At 42.8% G+C, this 22,292-nt stretch overlaps 1 protein-coding gene across 1 annotated transcript in view; it reads right to left on the reverse strand.

Annotated features, from left to right (window-relative positions):
* The window catches only part of adcy3a (adenylate cyclase 3a), a 359,639-nt gene extending 344,249 nt beyond the window's left edge, over window positions 1-15,390 (reverse strand). The window contains exon 1 of the mRNA XM_034173754.1: window positions 14,657-15,390. Coding sequence (XP_034029645.1) covers window positions 14,657-15,331 — 675 coding nt within the window. The 5' untranslated portion in view covers window positions 15,332-15,390. The remainder of the gene's footprint in view (window positions 1-14,656) is intronic.
* Window positions 15,391-22,292: the final 6,902 nt, after the last annotated feature.

Raw genomic sequence — 22,292 nt, forward strand, 5'->3', positions numbered from 1 at the left:
TCAGTCACATGGGGTGTGCAGCCAGTACATTCTGAGTGCCGGTCCCAAGCCCGGATAAATGAGGAGGGTTGCGTCAGGAAGGGCATCCGGCGTAAAACAAGCCAACCCAACTATGCAGACTCAGAATCGAATTCCCATACCGGATCGGTTGCGGCCCGGATTAACAACGTCCGCCACCGGTGCTATTGCCCAACAGGGTGCCGGTGGAAATTGGGCTACTGCTGGGCGAAGACGACGAAGAAGAGGAGGAAAACGTTGCCACAAACAGCGGGAGAAGAAGAAAACTAGAAGGGTGGAAATGAGAGTGGGGACTTTGAATGTTGGTAGTATGACTGGTAAAGGGAGAGAGCTGGCTGATATGATGGAGAGGAGAAAGGTAGACATATTGAGTGTGCAAGAGACCAAGTGGAAGGGAAGTAAGAGCAGGAGCATCAGCGGTGGGTACAAGTTGTTGTACCATGGTGAGGACAGGAAGAGAAATGGTGTTGGGGTCATTTTAAAGGAAGAGTATGTAAAAGTGTGTTGGAGGTTAAGCGAGTGTCTGACAGGGTGATGAGTGTGAAGTTGGAAATTGAAGGGGTGATGATGAATATCATCAGTGCATATGCCCCACAGGTAGGTTGTGAGATGAAGGAGAAAGAAGATTTCTGGAGTGTCTTAGATGAGGTGGTGGAGAGTGTGCCCAAGCATGAAAGAGTGGTGATAGGAGCAGACTTCAAAGGGCATGTTAGTGAAGGGAACAGAGGTGATGAGGAAGTAATGGGTAGATATGGTATCAAGGATAGGAATGGGGAAGGACAGATGGTAGTTGATTTTGCAAAAAGGATGGAAATGGCTGTGGTGAATACCTACTTTAAGAAAAGGGAGGAGCACAGGGTAACATATAAGAGTGGAGGAAGGTGCACACAGGTGGACTACATTCTTTATAGGAGATGCAAGCTAAAAGAAATCACAGACTGTAAGGTGGTAGCAGGAGAGAGTGTCACTAGCATAGGATGGTTGTTTGTAGGATGACTTTAGAGGTAAAGAAGAAGAATAGAGTGAGAGCTCAACAAAGGATCAGATGGTGGAAGCTGAAGGAGGAAGACTATTGTGTGAAATTTAGTGAGCAGGTGAGAGAAGCACTAGTTGGAGGGGAAGCAATTTTGGACAACTGGAAAAGTACTGTAGATGTGGTGAGGGAGACAGCTAGGGCAGTACTGGGTATGACATCTGGACAGTGGAAGGAAGACAAGGAGACTTGGTGGTGGAATGAAGAGGTCCAGGAAAGCATAAGGAGAAAGAGGTTGGCGAAAAAGTTTTGGGATAGTCGGAGAGATGAAGAAAGTAGACAGGAGTACAAGGAGATGCAGCGTAAGGCGAGAAGAGAAGTGGCAAAAGCAAAGGAAAAGGCATATTGCGAGCTGTACAAGAAGTTGAATAGTAAGGAAGGAGAAAAGGACTTGTACCGATTGGCCAGACAAAGGGACAGAGCTGGAAAGGATGTGCAGCAGGTTAGGGTGGTAAAAGATGCACATGGTAATGTGCTGACAAGTGAGGAGTGTGTGCTGAGAAGGTGGAGGGAATATTTTGAAGAGTTGATGAATAAAGAAAATGAGCGAGAGAAAAGGCTGGATGATGTGGTGAGAGTAAATCAGGAAGTAAAAGAGATTAGCAAGGACGAAGTGAGGGCTGCTATGAAGAGGATGAAGAGTGGAAAGGCAGTTGGTCCAGATGACATTCCAGTGGAGGCATGGAAATGTCTAGGAGAGATGGCAGTAGAGTTTCTAACCAGATTGTTTAATAAAATCTTGGAAAGTGAGAGGATGCCTGAGGAGTGGAGACGAAGTGTGCTGGTTCCTATTTTCAAGAACAAGGGTGATGTGCAGAGCTGCAGTAACTACAGAGGCATAAAGCTGATCAGCCACAGCATGAAGTTATGGGAAAGAGTAGTAGAAGCTAGGCTTAGAAAACAGGTGAAGATCTGTGAGCAGCAATATGGTTTCATGCCAAGAAAGAGCACTACAGATACAGTGTTTGCTCTGAGAATACTGTTGGAAAAGTACAGAGAAGGACAGAAAGAGTTACATTGTGTGTTTGTGGACTTAGAAAAAGCTTATGATAGGGTGCCAAGAGAAGAGTTGTGGCATTGTATGAGGAAGTCTGGAGTGGCAGAGAAGTACGTTAGGGTAGTGCAGGACATGTACAAGAATAGTGTGACAGCAGTGAGATGCGCAGTCGGAATGACTGACTCATTCAAGGTGGAGGTGGGATTACACCAAGGATCAGCTCTGAGTCCTTTCTTGTTTGCAGTGGTGATGGACAGGTTGACAGATGAGATCAGACAGGAGTCCCCATGGACTATGATGTTTGCAGATGACATTGTGATCTGTAGTGAGAGTAGAGAGCAAGTTGAGTCTAGTCTGGAAAAGTGGAGATATGCTTTGGAGAGAAGGGGAATGAAAGTCAGTAGAAGCAAGACTGAGTACATGTGTGTGAATGAGAGGGAGTCCAGTGGAATAGAAGTGGTGAAAAGTAGATGAGTTTAAATATTTGGGGTCAACTGTTCAAAGTAATGGAGAGTGTGGTAGAGAGGTGAAGAAGAGAGTGCAGGCAGGGTGGAGTGGGTGGAGAAAGGTGGCAGGAGTGATTTGTGACCGAAGAATATCAGCAAGAGTGAAGGGGAAAGTTTACAAAACAGTAGTGAGACCAGCTGTGTTGTATGGTTTAGAGACAGTGGCACTAACAAAAAGACAGGAGGCAGAGCTGGAGGTGGCAGAGCTGAAGATGTTGAGATTCTCTTTGGGAGTGACAAGAATGGACAAGATTAGGAATGAACATATCAGAGGGACGGCTCAGGTGGGACGGTTTGGAGACAAAGTCAGAGAGGCGAGATTGAGATGGTTTCGACATGTGCAGAGGAGGGACCCAGGGTATATAGGGAGAAGGATGCTGAGGATGGAGCCACCAGGCAGGAGGAGAAGAGGGAGACCAAAGAGGAGGTTCATGGATGTGCTGAGAGAGGACATGCAGGTACAGAGGACAGGGTGAGATGGAAACGATTGATCTGCTGTGGCGACCCCTAACGGGAACAGCCGAAAGACAAAGAAGATTAAGCGTTGTTTCAGTTATATTGACAAAACCTCATTTTTAGTACTGTACAAATGTTTGTTAGGCCTCATCTTGAGTACTGAGTCCAGGTCTGGTCTCCTCACCTGGAGAGGGATAAACAGGTCCTGGAAAAGGTACAGAGACGGGCAAGAATTAGGCATTACTTAGCTTAGAAAACAGAAGAATTAGAGGAGATCTACTAGAAATGTATAAAATTATGCATGGTTTTGAATCATTAGACTTTAGAATTTTCTTTACTTTAAGACATTATGCAGGTTTGAGGGACCACCCTTATTGTGTTGAAGTAAACAGAACTAGACTTAATATTAGGAAATTCTTTTTTAGTAACAGAACAGTTTGTTTATGGAACAGTCTTCCAGAACATGTAGTACAGTCTCCATCTGTTAAAATATTCAAGAAACTTTATGATGAACATTATAATGTCATACAGTTAAATTTGTAGGCCACCTAGTTTAGAGTTCCTTTGTAGCATTATATCAAAATGTACGATGTGTGCTTATATATTCTTTTTGTATACTTTTTACACAATAAAATGAATTATGAATTATAATTATGAATTATGTTCAAATCTGGTGATAAACACATTTTTTCAGACTACAGGCCAATCTCACTGTTACCTCAATTTTCAAAAATTCTGGAAAAGATATTCACAAAAAAGTTAAATAATTTTATGTCTAAATATCATACTATTAGATAGCAATATGGATTTAGAAAAAAATCATACTACTTCAATGGAGGCAATTGATTTTGTGGAACATATCACAAATGCAACTGAAAACAAGCAATATATCGTAGGGGGTTTTTGTCGACTTACAGAAAGCATTCGATACCATAGATCATGCCATATTATTGGATAGGTCATGGAAGTATGGCATCAGAGGATGAGCTCATGATTGGATAGCTAGTTATTTGTACAATAGGTATCAATATGTTCACATTGGTGGGATAAATTCTGAATTTTTGAGATGCACTTGTGGGGCGCTCAGTCCTTTGGCCTTTGTTGTTTCTTTTATATATTAATGACATATGATTAGTTTCTGAGACATTCCAGAATTAGAGGACATTTGCTGTCCCCCACCTGATATTTCAATCAATCAATCAATCAATTTTTTTTTATATAGCGCCAAATCACAACAAACAGTTGCCCCAAGGCGCTTTATATTGTAAGGCAAGGCCATACAATAATTATGTAAAACCCCAATGGTCAAAACGACCCCCTGTGAGCAAGCACTTGGCTACAGTGGGAAGGAAAAACTCCCTTTTAACAGGAAGAAACCTCCAGCAGAACCAGGCTCAGGGAGGGGCAGTCTTCTGCTGGGACTGGTTGGGGCTGAGGGAGAGAACCAGGAAAAAGACATGCTGTGGAGGGGAGCAGAGATCAATCACTAATGATTAAATGCACAGTGGTGCATACAGAGCAAAAAGAGAAAGAAACAGTGCATCATGGGAACCCCCCAGCAGTCTACGTCTATAGCAGCATAACTAAGGGATGGTTCAGGGTCACCTGATCCAGCCCTAACTATAAGCTTTAGCAAAAAGGAAAGTTTTAAGCCTAATCTTAAAAGTAGAGAGGTTTAAAATACTTTAGTCCAAAATAATAAAATATATCACATAACCTGCCAATTAAACTGTTATAAAGCAAAATATAATAATTTGCTGGAAAGAAAGTTGTATCGTTTGTTTGTGTGCACATGAAAAGGTTTCGGTAACTTAGCAACGGGGGTTGAAGCAGCCGACGACTTTGGTATAATATACCAAAGTCCTCAATTATTATTATTTGTTTTGAAGAATTGGTACAGCGGCATTATACAAGGAGTGCAAGTTTATTCATCGTGAAATATTAAAGTTGGGAGGCGGTGTCGATTTGCGAGTATTTGCACCGCCATTAGCGCCATATGCTCCTGAGTCACGCAACATTACGCTCACACCTGATGATTTGGCTCATCCTAGGGAGAAAAAGAGACAGATAAGGCAGAAAAGTCAGAACCAAATGATCTTGATGAGAATGACTGGTTGTAATGGATACAGAGGTCCCTGAAGGAGACAATGAAGGATTGGTCGAACTAAGGAAAGAGTTGAGGAAGCTAAAAAGGCTTTACTGGTAAAAGAGGAAAGAATTAAAGAAGTCAGCGGCAGCAGCTAGATTAGCTGAACTGGAAGAACTGACAGAGACAGATGATCAGGTGCACAGGGAAGCGCATATGAGAAGCATTCACTGTGGGAAGAGACCAAAATGAGAGGGAAAACACGAAAGGTGAAAATAAGGGAACCACTGCACGATAAAAAGTCGACTCATAACTCTTATACTCTTATGAGAGGTGCATTCTAGGGAGAGAGCTCCGATACCACAGATGAGGAAGAAGGAAGTGGCCCAGATTATGGGACCACATGCTCCGGGCATAGCTGGCAAACGGAACGCAGCTCTGCTGCTTAGAGCAACTAGACCTAAGGCCTTCTCCTCCCTTCTCCTCCCGAGCCAACTCTAAACAATTGCCGATGATCATGAGAAGGGACGGTAATGGCGGAGCCACCCTGGAGTACAGGCATCTCAAACTACAGGACGCAGAAATCATGAGGACCAAGTTGCCACCTGTAAAACAGGGTGGCTGACAGTGGATTATTAAGTTCATGGATCTGTTTGTGGGACAAACTCCAGCCTTAGGAGATTGTAGTATATGTATGAGAGGGAGCTTCATCTAAATTCTTAGATGAATTTGGTGCATTCATCTCGAACTTGTCCATTAGTGCAGATAACATTCTGATTATTGGTGACTTTAACATTCATATAAATAAGCCTTGTGATCCCCTTTGCAAATCATTTATGGAAATTGTGGCTGCATTAGGATTTCAGCAATGCATTCAGGACTCGCACGTGGTATTACTGTCACGAATATTGACATCATGCCTCTTGCATTGGTGGTCTCTGATCACTCACTTAGGTTTACAGTTTCCCTGCCATGTTTCATGGAACAACATCCTTATTTATCACTGCGGCGATGCATTAACTCCTCAATTATGACTGAATATGAAGCTAGGCTGCCTGATATCTTAGCTTCACATTTGGAAAATGCCCAGTTAGTAGACAGTCTTGTGGACAGTTTAAACTCAGCTCTTAAAACTACACTCGACATGGTTGTGCCACCTTTATTAAAACCATGCCCCCCCACCCCCAAAAACACAGTTACCTTGGTTCAATGACTACTTGCGTAACCTCAAGCATAAGGCTAGAGGTGTAGAATGGAAATGGCATAGGTCAAAATTAGAAGTATTCCACCTTGCGTGGCGTGATGCTATCTTAGACTATAAGCGTGCATTACTGGTTATAAAGTGGACCTATTACTCTGATTTCATCAACAAAAACATGCATAACTCAAAAGTTCTTGTTCGACACGGTGGCAACACTTATTCATGGACAACCACCTGCAAATCGCTCTCCTTTTACAGCACAAGACTTCTTGGATTACTTTGGGAAGAAAATAGAAGACATTAGGTTAAACATATCCCAGCATACCTTAACCCAGCCACTACACCCTGCTACTGAGGTGGGTGCCATAACTGACGTATTACCTAGATTGACAGAATTTGATAGTATCCACTTTTTTCTTCTTTTTTTTTTCCTTTTTTGGTATTTGTTGTTATGAGTGTACATATATGTGTATATAGCAACTAGTGAAAGGGGTGGCGTTTATAAGCTTTTGCTTCAGCCTACACTCTTTCGGCCGCACAAACTGGGAATTGTTTGAGTTTTTGTTTTCTTTATGAGTTTTTGTTTTCTTTTGTTTTGTATTATGAGAGATTCTTTTGTTTAGTATGTGTGTGTGCGCGTCGAATAAAAATTCATTCATTCATTCAATCAGGTATGCTGACGAAACTCGGAATGTCTACAAAAAGCACAACCTGTTTATTTGATCCTATACCAACAAAACTGTTTAAGGACCTGTGTTCCACTCTTGGGCCGACTGTGCTTGAAATTATTAATCTTTCATGAACCTCTGGATCTGTTCCTAAATGTTCCAAATCTACAGTGATTAAACCATTATTTAAGAAATCTAATCTTGACCCTAGTATATTGAAAAACTATCGGCTGATATCAAATCTATCATTTTGCTCTACAATTCTGGTAAGGTGGTTTTCACAGCAGCTCATAGACTATCTTACTGAGTTTAATGTTTTCGAGCCACTGCAATCTGCTTTTAGAAAATATCATTCCACAGAGATGGCACTCACTAAAGTGATGAATGATCTTCTGTTTGCAATAGACTCAGATACCACTACGGTTCTGTTGCTGTTAGATCTCAGTGCTGCATTTGATACCGTGGATCATCATATTTTACTCGATGAGCTGGAGAATCATTTTGGGATTACTGGGAGTGCCTTTGCATGCTTGACATCATACCTGACCAGTTGTTCTCACTGTGTTTTGTACAGTGACACTACCTCTAACCTTAGTGACATGAAATTTGGGGTTCCACAGAGGTCTGTCTTAGGCCCCCGACTTTTCTCCCTTTATATAGCACCCCTTGGACACATATTGCGGTGCTTTGGGATTACCTTTCACTGCTATGTTGATGATACTCAGTTATACATGGCGATAACTGCTGGTAATCTCATCCACATAAAATCCTGAGAAGATTGCCTGGCATCAGTAAAACCTGGATGTCTCACAACTTCCTACTTTTAAAACTCTCATAAGACTGAAATGATGGTTCTTGGTCCAGTGAGACGTCGGAATCAATTTGACCAGCTAATGCTTAGCCTAGGCTCGTGTGTCATACATCACAATGACAAATTGAGGAACCTTGGGGTCATTTTTGATCCTACATTGTCCTTTGACCTCCACATTAGAGATATTACGAGGACCGCTTTCTTCCACCTGTGAAATATAGCGAAGATTCGTCCTATCCTATCTATGGCTGATGCTGAGACCCTGATCCATGCGTTTATCTCTTCTACATTAGACTACTGCAATGTTCTATTTTCTGGTTTACTGCAGTCCAGCATTAGGGCTCTCCAATTGGTTCAAAATTCTGCAGCCAGACTTTTGACACGAAGCAGAAAGTTCGACCACATTACATCCATTTTAGCATCACTTCACTGGCTTCCTGTCCCAGTGAGATCACATTTTAAGGTTCTGCTACTAGTCTATAAAATTGTTCACGGACTGGCACCTCCCTACCTAGCTGACATAATTAAACCTTATGTATCGGCCCGGGCTTTGTGTTCTCAGGGTGCAGGACTGCTTTGTGTCCCTAGAGTGAATAAGAAGTCTCCGGGTCACAGAGCCTTCTCTTATCGTGCCCCTGTTCTGTGGAATGATCTCCCTGCATCAATAAAACAGTCAGATTCTTCTTAAGTCCAGACTTAAGACGCACTTGTTTTTCCTTTCGAATGGCTAGCATTCTGTTATAGTTTTGTTTTACACTTTTTACTCTTTTAATTCATTTTATTAGGAAACAGAATGTGCCGCAGCTTCAACTTTACCTAAATACGAGGTCTGTTAGAAAAGTATCTAGCTCTTCCACCATTCGGAAGATTCAGACGGCTTTCGGTGGCTTTTCAATCGTGTGACTATCCGAGAAATTGTGGAAGAGCTGGGCATGTCACAACATGTCCTGTGAGACTTCAACACGGTGGCGCTTTTGCTCCGCCATCAGCTTCGTGCGGAATTTCGCTGCAACTCTTTTCATGGCAAAATCTTCTGTCACAGTGGAATGTGCCGAAAAAGTGCTGAAGTCCACCTCTTCCGCAATTTCTCGGATAGTCACACGACGGTCCCGCATCACCACAGCGTTCACTTTGGAAATGATCTGGTCATTTCAGCATGTTGATGGCCGCCCAGAGTGCAGCTCGCTCTCCACCGTTGTGCGGACGTCTTTAAACCGGTTGTACCGCTCCTTAATCTGTGTGATGCCCATAGCATTGTCACCGAAAGCCGTCTGAATAATCCGAATGGTTTCCACCTGGCTGTCGCCCAGTTTCTGGCGAAATTTGATGTAGTTGTGCTGCTCCAGTCATTTCGCCATTTCCTTGCAAAGAAAAAACGACGAGAGACAACACCCATCCTCACACAAAGGCTGCTTACAAGCAAATGATGCAATCGACAGGCGTGAAAAAACTCACGCATGTGTACGAAGGTTCAAGGTTGGCTCATGGAAGCACACGTGATTCAAATCCATCAGGTTTTTGAAAAAATAAAAAGGTCGGATACTTTTCTAACAGACCTCGTATTGTGTCTTTTAGTGAAGGTTAGGGCTAGTGGCCGGCGATCACCTTAGTGTTTCTTGTTTTTTTTCTTGTTTAATGCTGACAAATTATACAGTATTTCTTGTCCTTCTGCCTGGTTCTGTTTTTCTCTCTGTTTAAGGTGCAGCTCCATCCAGAGATGGGAGTTGTATTTGTGCTGGAAACCCTCCTGTCCTGTGCACCAACAGCTTTTCCTGTATATTCATTTTGTGAATTGTTCTGTAATTTATGTTTGTAGCATGGCCCAAGCAGAGGGTCACCCCTTTGAATCTGGTCTGCTTGAGGTTTCTTCCTCAGAGGGAGTTTTTCCTTACCACTGTTGCTCTGGGGGTTAGAATTATAAAATTGTTCACAGACTGGCACCTCCTTACCTAGCTGACCTAATTAAGCCCTACGTACCGGCCCAGGCTTGAGTGCTCAGGGTGCAGGAGTACTTTGCGTCCCTAGGGTGAATAAAAAGCCTGTGGGTCACAGAGCTTTATCTTATCGTGCCCCTGTTTTATGGAATGATCTCCCTTTGTTGAGACTTTCAAGTCTTGACTTAAGATGCACTTATTTTTCCTTTTGTATCTCTAGCATATTGGCACAGTATGCTACTACGCTGTTTTTGTCAGGATTTCCCCCAGCCTTAGCTCTGGACTCTTTTTAACTTGTGTCATGTGTTTTATTTCCCACTAGATGGCACCCTTAGTTTCAAGCCTCAGCTGATTCTGATGAGAGACTAATTACCCGTGAGACTCTTTATAATCTGAGCATCTGTTAGATGATCACCAGATACTTTTGTGATCTTAGATTCAGAAATGCGCATGTTTCTTGCTGTCTGTGCCTTGCTTTCCATGTTTTTGCCTCGCCAGCTTCCAGCCTTGTTGAAAGTGAAGACACAGTCCTAAGTACCAAGCCTTACTGCTCACCCTGAATGTGTCTCTAGCCGTGTGCTCATGACGCTGAAGCTTCCTGCAGCTTATGCTTAGGTAATGCTGGTCTCAGTTATGTTCCCCTCGTCTCTGTGAGATCCCATTCTCACTAAATGCCTGTTGTGACTGCGCTATGATAAAGAACTATTTCAAGAACTCTGTGTCAGAACTGCACAAACTCTGATATCAAGCAACTGAGAACTCTGCCCAACTGTATCAAGTCCTGCTCAATTGGAACTGCGCTTCAAAACGCAGCACTTGACCTCTGACATCTGGATACAACTTATGAACTATGAACAACTGCTTAACCGTGAACTGTATTTCTTAAGAAGAGGAATTTATTTCTTGTACTCTGCTTCAGCCTGTGTTAAACCTTTTATGAACTGTGACAGTGTGAGACTCCAGCATTACGAGTGCCTTCCAATCACCCTCTGTGTCTTCTTCCTTAGTTCCTGGTCCCACCTGGTCCTGGTCTCAGAATCCTGGTCACAGAATCCTTTGTTACACCGTCCTTCAAGACTGGCTCAGGAAACTGCAGCTCCCTAATTTTGCTGCTAGAGGGTGGGCCACTCTCTATACTGCATGCACCCCAGTGCAGCATTTTTATTTATTTATTACAAATAAATCTGATTTTTCCTTTGTACTCATCTCTGTGTCTAGCCTCCTGCATTTGGGTCCATATTCTTAAATGGTTCGGTTCCATCCAAACCCCTAATCATAACACTTTTAACACAGTCATAACACAGTCTTTTAAATTAATTTTGTTCAGAAACGGAGCGTGCCACGGCCTCAACTTTATCTAATTTCTGGGTCTGTTAGTGAAGCTTAGGGCTAGTGGCCGGCGATCACTTTCGTATTTCTTCTGTTTTTCTTGTTGCTTAACGCTGACAAATTATACTGTATTTGTGGTCTTTCTGATGCCTGACTCAGTTTTTTTCTCTGTTTGCGGTGCGGCTCCATCCACAGATGGGTGTGATGTCTGTTTCTGTAACCCCCTGCCCTGTGCACCAGCAACATTTCCCGTATATTCATTTTGTGAATTGTTTTGTAATTTGTGTCGATAGCATGGCCCAAGCAGAGGGTCTGCTTGATGATGATTTGAGGTTTCTTCCTCAAATCATCAGAGGGAGTTTTTATTTACCACTGTTGCCTGTGTGCTTACTCTGGGGGTCGGTAAGGTTAGGCCTTACTTGTGTGAAGCGCCTTGAGGCAACTTTGTTGTGATTTGTGCGCTATATAAATGAAAATAAATTAAAATTGAATTAAAACCAACATTTGCTATTTGTTCAACTCTATTTTGTGACAAAGCATAGTTTAACCAGTCAGAACTAAAAGTGAGCCAAGCATAAAATTTGAGGCAGTAACCAAGGAGCTAAATGTTTCTCCCTGAATTAATATCACATCTAATGATGGCTATTTAGCATGTGAGACCATGTTTATTCAAATTTGCAATTGATGGATATCTTGTATTCTTAAGGTCAGCACCACATCACTTCGGCGAAGTGGCCAATCTGAAGACAAGAATTCATACTTCCATGACTATCTCAGTGAAAACTCACTCAGGCTGTATCCTGTTCTATTGAAATCAACAGGTTTGGTTTTGTCTCTTGCTAATTTCTGTCAGCCAGCTGACGGCTCTCATTGATGGAACAGTGACTTTATACACCAAGCTGGTTGACCTGAAATGAACCAATGTACATTAAACTGATTTTTATTGACGAGTCTGACCCCTTTTAAAAGTGACAGAATTACATGTATTTGTATTGAGTTCAGCAATGTGTTCACCGACAAAACCTGCCCCTAGAGGTGAAATGCCCGAATGACCGACCTTGAGAATAAGAATTATATTGCCTAACATCCATGAGATCATACCATAAAAATAGGAGCAGAATGTGACTTTTTAACCTCTTAAAATAGGTCCAGGTTAGCTATCTTTGAACTTGTCCAAGGTCTGTGTCCCAAGAATGTTCCGTGTCAATTTGAAGACCCTGGCAGTAATAGAACTGGACTTATGCTGAGCACAGACAGACGGACGGACTAAAAGCCTTCACAATACCTGATGGCCATATTTGGTGGCCTCAGGTAATAATAATAAAACAATAAAAATGGCTGTTAGTGAAAACTGTGTGATTTTATGGGCGGGGGGCGGCACTCGGAGGGGATCTCGCCCAGGGAGTAATTCAGTGTAGACTCGCCACTGCTTGGATAAGCGGTTAAAGGTGTGTGTGTGTTTATGTTGCACTTTAACACTGACATAATTCTTCATGGAACAAAACTCAATAAAATCACACTGCTACTAGTTAATCATAATTAGAATTAAAACAATGATTAAAAGTATGCAAAAACAGAAATAAAACACTAATAAAAAACTATAATTCCCACCATCAACAACCGTAGAGACACCAGGGAAAAAAGTGTATTCAGGATAGATTTAAAAATTTCCATGGAACCAGACATTTTTTCTCCTCATCAGATCCATTGTCATCATGACAATCCCTCTGTGGTAAGAAAGATTGTCTCTTGATCAATTCCCAGATGGATAAAAAGACAAAAGAAGAAATAACACAACTTAGAGTTCATATGTCCTGTCATCCAGCTGTCTGTGTTTGTAAGCCCCTTTGGTTTCTCACTTGTTTCACCACAGCAGATCTGAGATGAATCTGAATGTTGATTTGGCACAAGTTTTACATTCTTTCTGACTCAACTTCACTTTACATGGAGAATGAGCAAAGGAGGCCTTGAACTGGAAACCTTCTGCACTGGAAACAAGCGGACTTAACCGCTTGCTACCACTGCCGCTTGGTTTTGGAGCTAAGATTATAATACTACTAAAATAAAATAAAAAAATGTAAATGGATTTGTTCAGTAAGCCTTCTCTTGCAACTACAGCTCCTCACCAGCAGGGAGTGCTGCAGGTCCCCTCGGCACCCCTACCTCCAGTGCCAATGCTCACACTGTCAATGAAAGAAAGTGAAATAACTGGCAGCAGACCTGGAGTGACACCAAATCAAAGCAAATCTTAGCAGTCCCAAGAACTATGCATCAACTTCTTGACATGTCTTTCATTCAGGCAGACAGAAAGAACCATGCCATAAGCCCCGCCCTCATTCATCAGGTGCCGGTGAGGTGTGCAGTCCTTATCAAAGGATTCTTTCTACTGATACTAATGTATCCAATTTTTATTCTGCAGCAAGAGAGACTGTTTTTACAGTAATAAATGACATGTAACATTCTGCGTGACTTAAAACCAGATATACGAGGTCTGTGAGAAAAGAAACGGACCTTTTTATTTTTTTCAAAAACTATATGGATTTGAATCACGTGCGATTACATCAGACAAGCTTGAACCCTCGTGCGCATGCGTGAGTTTTTTCACGCCTATCGGTTGCGTCATTCGCCTGTGGGCAGGGTTTGAGTGAGCACTGGCCACAGCAAAACACCCCCGTTGGAAGCCTTACAGGACAAGTTTGAACATGGCCAGCTGTTAAACAATTTCTCGGATACTCAGTCGACTGAAAGCCATTGAAAGCCGCCTAAATCTTATGAATGGTTATCAACACGGAGGCGTTTTCATGTGGCTCCGCGCGATGAGCGGCTGCGTCCCGACGCGCGAATCGTCCGCACGTCTTTCATTACAAAATCTCCTTTAACAGTGGAATGTCCGGATAAACTGCTGATCCCGACCTCTTCTGAAACTTCTCTGTTCTCTCACGATGTCCTGGGTCAACAGAGGCTTAAATTTGGAAGTTTTCAGCTCGAAACAGGCTGACGACAGCGGCTCGGGGTGCGGCGCGCCGTCTGGCTCCGTGGGCAGTCCTTAAAGCGACAGTAACACTCCATAATCTCTCATCAGCCATTGAAATTTTCACCGAAAACCGTCTGAATTTCTCGAATGGTGTCCACTTGGATCTGCCTCACAGTTTCTGAAAAAATTTTGATAAAGCAAAGCGCCAGTCTCTCAACAAGTTGTCAGACAAAGGAATTCCGATGGGAGGGGTGGACCAGTGCTCACTCAAAGGCTGCCCACAGGCGAATGATGCAACCGACAGGCGTGAAAAAACTCACGCATGCGCACGAGGGTTCAAGCTTGGCTGACGTAATCGCATGTGATTCAAATCCATATAGTTTTTTAAAAAAATAAAAAGGTCAGTTTCTTTTCTCACAGACCTCATATTTAAGTTTTGTTTGATGAAGTTCTATTTCCATATTTGAGTTTGAGTATTCTCTGGTTGAATGTGTAAAGACAAACACTGTTGAAAACGGTAACTGTGGCATTACCATTATACTGCGTGACCCCAGGTAGTAACGGTCCGTCAACCGTCACTGTGCAGTGCTGTAAGGAGCCGCACATGTGAACCCAGTATGATTTCCTTCTTTCTCACGCTTACCTGCCTCCCAAGCGCTGCCCCCTGGATGTCCTGCTGCTGCTGCTGGGCAATGGTGACCCCCAGAACCAAAGTGTGGACCCCACAGGATACAGCGGTGATGAGCACAATGGGTGTCAACCTCAACGGCAGCGTCAGGAAAAACGAGAAAGAGAAGAATGCCTGCCAGCCCACTGTGTCACTGGCTTGATGGAAGCGAGCATAATTCAGACCCAGGTAGCAGAATATCTGAGCTGCTATCAGAACCCAAAGGGTGTAGGGCACGACTCGCCGCGAGACACGGTCAGGCACCAACCCACAGCGGCACAGCAAGTAGAGAAGAACATCTGCTACGAGTCCCAGCAATGCCACCAAAACAGAGGCCAGCTTGTCACTGGTGTAGACCACTGCACACATCACGATGATGTAGCTGTCGAAGAGGACAGCAAATACAACCAGCACCAGCAGGGTCTCATGTCTCTGCCGTCTGAAGTAGGTCTGGTACAGGTTCTCTAGTGATTCAGGTGCAAAAGTCAGGCGCATGAACCTTGGCAAGCAGAGGCAACATCCGGAGCTCCTAACGGTAACCTCATTTGTTCGTCCAACTGCCTGTCCAGGGTCAGAGGGCAGGGTCACTGAACAGTCTGCTGAATATTCTGCAGAGTACTCCGGCTCTGAAAAGGCCCGGTTTCGAGGCATATTGTGACACACGGTGGCTGTGATTCTCGTCTCTTTAATCTAACGTTACTTTCTTAAGCAACAGCATCACATCCTATTATCTGCTATCCTGAGTTCTGCGAACAAACTGGACTTGTCCCTGAATGACATACATATGTTACAGGACAGGAATCAGACCTCTGACAGGATCCAGAAATCAGACCACATCTTCTGACAGGATCCAGGAATCAGACCACGTCCTCTAACAGGATCCAGGAATCAGACCATGTCCTCCAACAGGATCCAGGAATCAGACCATGCCCCTGACAGGATCCAGGAATCAGACCATGCCCCTGACAGGATCCAGAAATCAGACCACGTCCTCTGACAGGATCCAGAAATCAGACCACGTCCTCTGACAGGATCCAGAAATAAGATTACGCCCTCCAACAGGATCCAGGAATCAGACCACGTCCTCTGACAGGATGCAGGAATCAGACCACATCCTCTGACAGGATCCAGAAATCAGACCACGCCCTCTGACAGGATCCAGAAATCAGACCACGCCCTCCGACAGGATTCAGAAATCAGACCACGTCTTCTTACAGGATCCAGGAATCAGACCACGTCCTCTGACAGGATCCAGGAATCAGACCACGTCATCTGACAGGATCCAGGAATCAGACCACGTCATCCGACAGGATCCAGGAATCAGACCACGTCCTCTGACAGAATCCAGAAATCAGACCACGTCCTCCGACAGGATCCAGAGACTGGATGATGTCCTCTGACAGGTTCCAGAGACTCAACAACGGCCTCTGACAGAATCCAGAGATGAGATGATCTGCCTGGAGTCAGTTTATGGAGTGTTGTTATTGACTGGCCACTGTGCCCCGCCTACACATCAGCAACTGTTCAAAACCATGCACTTGTTTTCTCATTTAGAAGCATTTTAAGCTGTGACCAACTCCTCTTCAGCATTGTCCTCCAGCTACGTGGACCAGGTGCAGGACAACATGCATCCCTTTGGGTTGATTTTTCAATGTGTTCTTCCATTGTCACACCTCACATGGCCTAAAAGAAAGGACAGACATTAGAAGGATCATAGTCAACATCTATAGCATGAAACCTAATGCACTTTATTCCAAACAGGACTGAGGTGATCCAGTCTGAAAAACAAAATAACAGGTTTTACTGTCCTAAAACCAACCTGGTCTCACGGCAAGTCATGATTCAGCAGCACAAAATATACATTAATCTATTGGTTCATGATATTGTGACAAAAAGAGCCTCATTTTCATCACGGCAGCACAAATTCACTCTAATTCATTCCGTGATGGCTGCATGAAATTAAAAGTGAAGCAGGGGGGTCGGGGTGGTTAAGGTGGGGGGAAGGACTAGGGTTAGTGAGTTAAAAAAAAACTCGTCAAGACAATTTGACTCATTTACTCCTCATGTACAAAGACTAACGTGGACTTTCTACTAAAACATGGCGTACGCCAAAACCCTGAATCTGGCGGAAGCACAAACATACGCAGATGTGTCAAAGTGTGCGTAGCCAAGAATCCACGCACATTTTGTTTGTACATCCCACTGAACGTGGAATTGAGCGAAGAACCAAACTCCTCCCTGGCCACGCACCATTTAAATATGCAATTTCATGTAAATAAGCCCTTTGAGCAGGAATTCCCCACGTCAGACAACATGAAAACAGGAAGAAATTATACTGTAGATGATTGGAAATTACGTGGAGACACACAGGGACAGTTTATTCAGTACACTGTTAAACAGATTAATCAAGAAACTGGAAAAATGTTCATAGGAGCTATGAAGCACACACACTGTCGTTAAAAAGGTGACAGTGTGACTCACAATTTACACATGCTTTTATTGACAAATACTGAACACAGGAAGTCTGTTAAGAAGCTCTGCAGCTCACCATCAAAAGGGACTAATAATAACAATATGAGCACATCCCCAAATGTGCCCGCTATGGTTTTTATTCAGAACAATTACACAAATAAACTATTTAAACACAAGCCCCCCACCCCAACACACACACACACACACACACTATGCAGCCTCCACATGATTTAAACATTAATGGAATGAAAATGTTTCCTATGAACAGAAACAAATTCATCATGTTATGGTGCCTTTATAGCAACATGTGTGCAGTCAGTAGCTCCAAGTACATACGGGAAACCAGCTCTGATTAGAAACCTGGTCTATCCTGAGTCAGATCTAATCATAACCCTGGTCCAGCTTGTGTCAGATCTGATCTGAACCCTGGCCAAGTTGAAGTGAGGTCTGGTTAGATGCCTGGTCCAGCTGGTGTCAGGTCTGATCAGAACCCTGGTCCATCCTGAGTCAGGAGTGATCAGACCCTGGTCCAGCTGGTGTCAGACCTGATCCGAACCCTGGTCCATCCTGAGTCAGGACTGATCAGAATCCTTGACCAGCTGGTGTCAGATCTGATCCGAACCTTGTTCCATGCTGAGTCAGGTCTGATCAGAACTCTGGTCCATCCTGAGTCAGGTGTCATCAGTACCATGGTCCATCCTGAGTCAGGTCTGATCAGTACCCTGTTCCATCCTGAGTCAGGTCTGATCAGAACTCTGGTCCATCCTGAGTCAGGTGTCATCAGTACCATGGTCCATCCTGAGTCAGGTCTGATCAGTACCCTGTTCCATCCTGAGTCAGGTCTGATCAGAACTCTGGTCCATCCTGAGCCAGGTGTCATCAGTACCCTGTTTCACCCTGAGTCAGGTCTGATCAGTACACTGGTCCAGCTCAGGCCTCTCTGCCTGTTGCATTCTGCGATGATGCTGACGCTATCTTTTTTAACAGAACAAAACGTGGCTTTGATGTCATCAGCGTGTTCTTACCGTGTGTGATCTCACTTCACGTGTCCTTGCGATTCTGTAGTCAGTGTGGACCAAAGAAACCGCCACTCGTGGATTTTCTGTCCTCTGTTTTCCGCACACGGAACAGATTTAGCGTCAAGTTAGACGCATTAAACCTACCGTTTCCGGTGAATTTCAAAATAAAACGTGCCGGTTCAGTGTTCCAGTTGTGCTGCGTTTGTGGTCATTTCACTGTCACCATCCTTTCACCAAATACAGTGACGTCACAACTTCCCGTGGAAGATAGAGTCTAAAGGATAATTGTTTAAGTCAGAAAAAAAAAAAACGTAAATTGTAAATTGATGGATACATGTTTTGGGCATGAAATTTTGAATCTTAATTTAATTTTCATTGCTGTTTGCCGTCTAATTTTTGCCATCTGACTTCTTAATCTTTTCAGAAAAACTCAGTTGAACTTGAAAGTTCGCAATTTTTTTAATCTATTATGGTTCCTGATGTTATGCATCACAGTATGGGTCATTTTTCTGTCACCCTCCCTTCTGTACTAATGTATCCATGTATGTTGCCTCCAATCTGATCATGCTATATGTAGTTGCCCTGGCAAAGTTTTTTTTTTTTTTTTTTTTTTTTTTTTTAACTGATCAACTGATTTGATTTCTTGATTGTTTAACTACATAATTGTCTCAGAAAGGGGCCCTTGCCAGGGCACATTTTAATATATGGTCAGAAATATTGTTTAATCAAAAAATTTTTTTAAATGCCCAAGGTTATTTCGAAACAAGAACAAAACAAAATGAAAATGAAACCAAAAATGCTGAAATAAACTGTAAGCTGGACACAGTTCTTGTCACCATTTAATGAATTTACAGCACTGAATACATCTTGGACGTCATGTCTGTCAATCTACAAAACCAGATTTCACCAACCAGTGAAAAATGAATTTGGAGAGATTTTACCACAATAATCCATATCACTTGTGTTCAAAGGTTCATCTGAATGAATCACCCATTTCATGAAATAAATTTGCATTTTGTGACATGTCCTTAATGTAGCCACATCTTCACTAGTTGGAAAGTGGCTGAAAAGACGTTCAGAAGGATATCACCTAGTCTCTGGAGCTACGGTGGTTAAAGGTTAAAAAAAAAAAAAAAAAACTGCATGTTCTGCAAAATTAGCCAGTGAAGCAGTGGCGGCGCCAGGAAATTTTTGTTGGGGAGGATGAGGGGGGGCTGGGGTAAAAGTTGGAGGGACTCCACAAAATGTCGTCAAAATGAACAATATATAGTAAACTGCTTTATAAATACCAAGGTGTATGTTTTAGTCACCCGTGCTCCTCTAAATTGTGCTATCAATGCACACACACGTCACTTAGAATGACTGCAAGTTCAGTAAATTTGCACATAGGTATACAAACTGAATTCAGTGAAATGGTGCTCAAGACAATGCATGGAATCAGCCAAACACAAATCATCTATATCAAAGATTTATTGCCAATTTAACACCAAGGTCATAACCATTCGATAAAAGTAAGTAAAAGATATAGCCTGAGAAACTTAGTTGTAAACAATATACAAAAAAGTGATTCTTTATGAAGTTTGTATACAATCTAGGTGGATCTCGGTGGATCACAGAACACACACATTCATCACTTTGCTCAGTTATGCAACATTGAGACATTCTCAGCACAAAACTGCAGTTGAGATCCACAAATATGTCAGTCGCTGTTCACATTATTGGCAGAATTATTGGGGGAGCTGAGGAGGGGCTTGGCTCATTATTGGGGGGTTTAACCCCCCCAGCGCCACCACTGCAGTGAAGCAGTTAGGTGATGGTGTAGTTGTTAAGCAGTGGGCCTCAGACCAGAGGATCCTGGGTTCAAACCCCTGTTTGGCTGGAGAATCTCTACAGATGCTTGAACAAGTTCCTTAATCCCCAAGTTGCTCCTAGTGTACAATGAGCACCTTGCATGGCAGCACAGTGTGAATGGGAGGCATCGCTGTAAAGCACTTTGAGATTCTGATATAGATGGAAAAGCGCTATGGAAATACAGTCCATTTTATTCTTCACACTTTGTGTGGTAACTTATCTGCTCAGGCCAGTACATTGCTTCAAAAGATCAGCATGTGTTCTGCAAACATTAAATGCGCTTTTTTTTTTTCTTTTTTCTTTTTTTTTGGAGCATTTTGTTCATCTGTGAATCAGGCAGCAGAAAGACAACAAATACAGTATAATTTGTCAGCATTAACCAACCAAAAAGAAAAAAAAAAAAATCAGAAGAAATACTAAGGTGATTGCCAGGCATAAATCAAATCAAATCAATTTTATTTATACAGCGCCAAATCACAACAAACAGTTGCCCCAAGGCGCTTTATATTGTAAGGCAAAGCCATACAATAATTACGGAAAAACCCCAACGGTCAAAACGACCCCCTGTGAGCAAGCACTTGGCGACAGTGGGAAGGAAAAACTCCCTTTTAACAGGAAGAAACCTCCAGCAGAACCAGGCTCAGGGAGGGGCAGTCTTCTGCTGGGACTGGTTGGGGCTGAGGGAGAGAACCAGGAAAAAGACATGCTGTGGAGGGGAGCAGAGATCAATCACTAATGATTAAATGCAGAGTGGTGCATACAGAGCAAAAAGAGAAAGAAACACTCAGTGCATCATGGGAACCCCCCAGCAGTCTAAGTCTATAGCAGCATAACTAAGGGATGGTTCAGGGTCACCTGATCCAGCCCTAAATATAAGCTTTAGCAAAAAGGAAAGTTTTAAGCCTAATCTTAAAAGTAGAGAGGGTGTCTGTCTCCCTGATCTGAATTGGGAACTGGTTCCACAGGAGAGGAGCCTGAAAGCTGAAGGCTCTGCCTCCCATTCTACTCTTACAAACCCTAGGAACTACAAGTAAGCCTGCAGTCTGAGAGCGAAGCGCTCTATTGGGGTGATATGGTACTATGAGGTCCCTAAGATAAGATGGGACCTGATTATTCAAAACCTTATAAGTAAGAAGAAGAATTTTAAATTCTATTCTGGAATTAACAGGAAGCCAATGAAGAGAGGCCAATATGGGTGAGATATGCTCTCTCCTTCTAGTCCCCGTCAGTACTCTAGCTGCAGCATTTTGAATTAACTGAAGGCTTTTCAGGGAACTTTTAGGACAACTTGATAATAATGAATTACAATAGTCCAGCCTAGAGGAAATAAATGCATGAATTAGTTTTTCAGCATCACTCTGAGACAAGACCTTTCTAATTTTAGAGATATTGTGCAAATGCAAAAAAGCAGTCCTACATATTTGTTTAATATGCGCATTGAATGACATATCCTGATCAAAAATGACTCCAAGATTTCTCACAGTATTACTAGAGGTCAGCGTAATGCCATCCAGAGTAAGGATCTGGTTAGACACCATGTTTCTAAGATTTGTGGGGCCAAGTACAATAACTTTTATCTGAGTTTAAAAGCAGGAAATTAGAGGTCATCCATGTCTTTATGTCTGTAAGACATTCCTGCAGTTTAGCTAATTGGAGTGTGTCCTCCGGCTTCATGGATAGATAAAGCTGAGTATCATCTGCGTAACAATGAAAATTTAAGCAATGGTGTCTATTAATACTGCCTAAGGGAAGCATGTATAAAGTGAATAAAATTGGTCCTAGCACAGAACCTTGTGGAACTCCATAATTAACCTTAGTCTGCAAAGAAGATTCCCCATTTACATGAACAAATTGTAATCTATTAGATAAATATGATTCAAATCACTGCAGCGCAGTGCCTTTAATACCTATGGCATGCTCTAATCTCTGTAATAAAATTTTATGGTCAACAGTATCAAAAGCAGCACTGAGGTCTAACAGAACAAGCACAGAGATGAGTCCACTGTCTGAGGCCGTAAGAAGATCATTTGTAACCTTCACTAATGCTGTTTCTGTACTATGATGAATTCTAAACCTTGACTGAAACTCTTCAAATAGACAATTCCTCTGCAGATGATCAGTTAGCTGTTTTACAACTACCCTTTCAAGAATTTTTGAGAGAAAAGGAAGGCTGGAGATTGGCCTATAATTAGCTAAGATAGCTGGGTCAAGTGATGGCTTTTTAAGTAATGGTTTAATTACTGCCACCTTAAAAGCCTGTGGTACATAGC

Source organism: Thalassophryne amazonica, chromosome 7 (genome assembly GCF_902500255.1).
Source record: "Thalassophryne amazonica chromosome 7, fThaAma1.1, whole genome shotgun sequence".
NCBI classification, from domain to species: Eukaryota; Metazoa; Chordata; class Actinopteri; order Batrachoidiformes; family Batrachoididae; genus Thalassophryne; species Thalassophryne amazonica.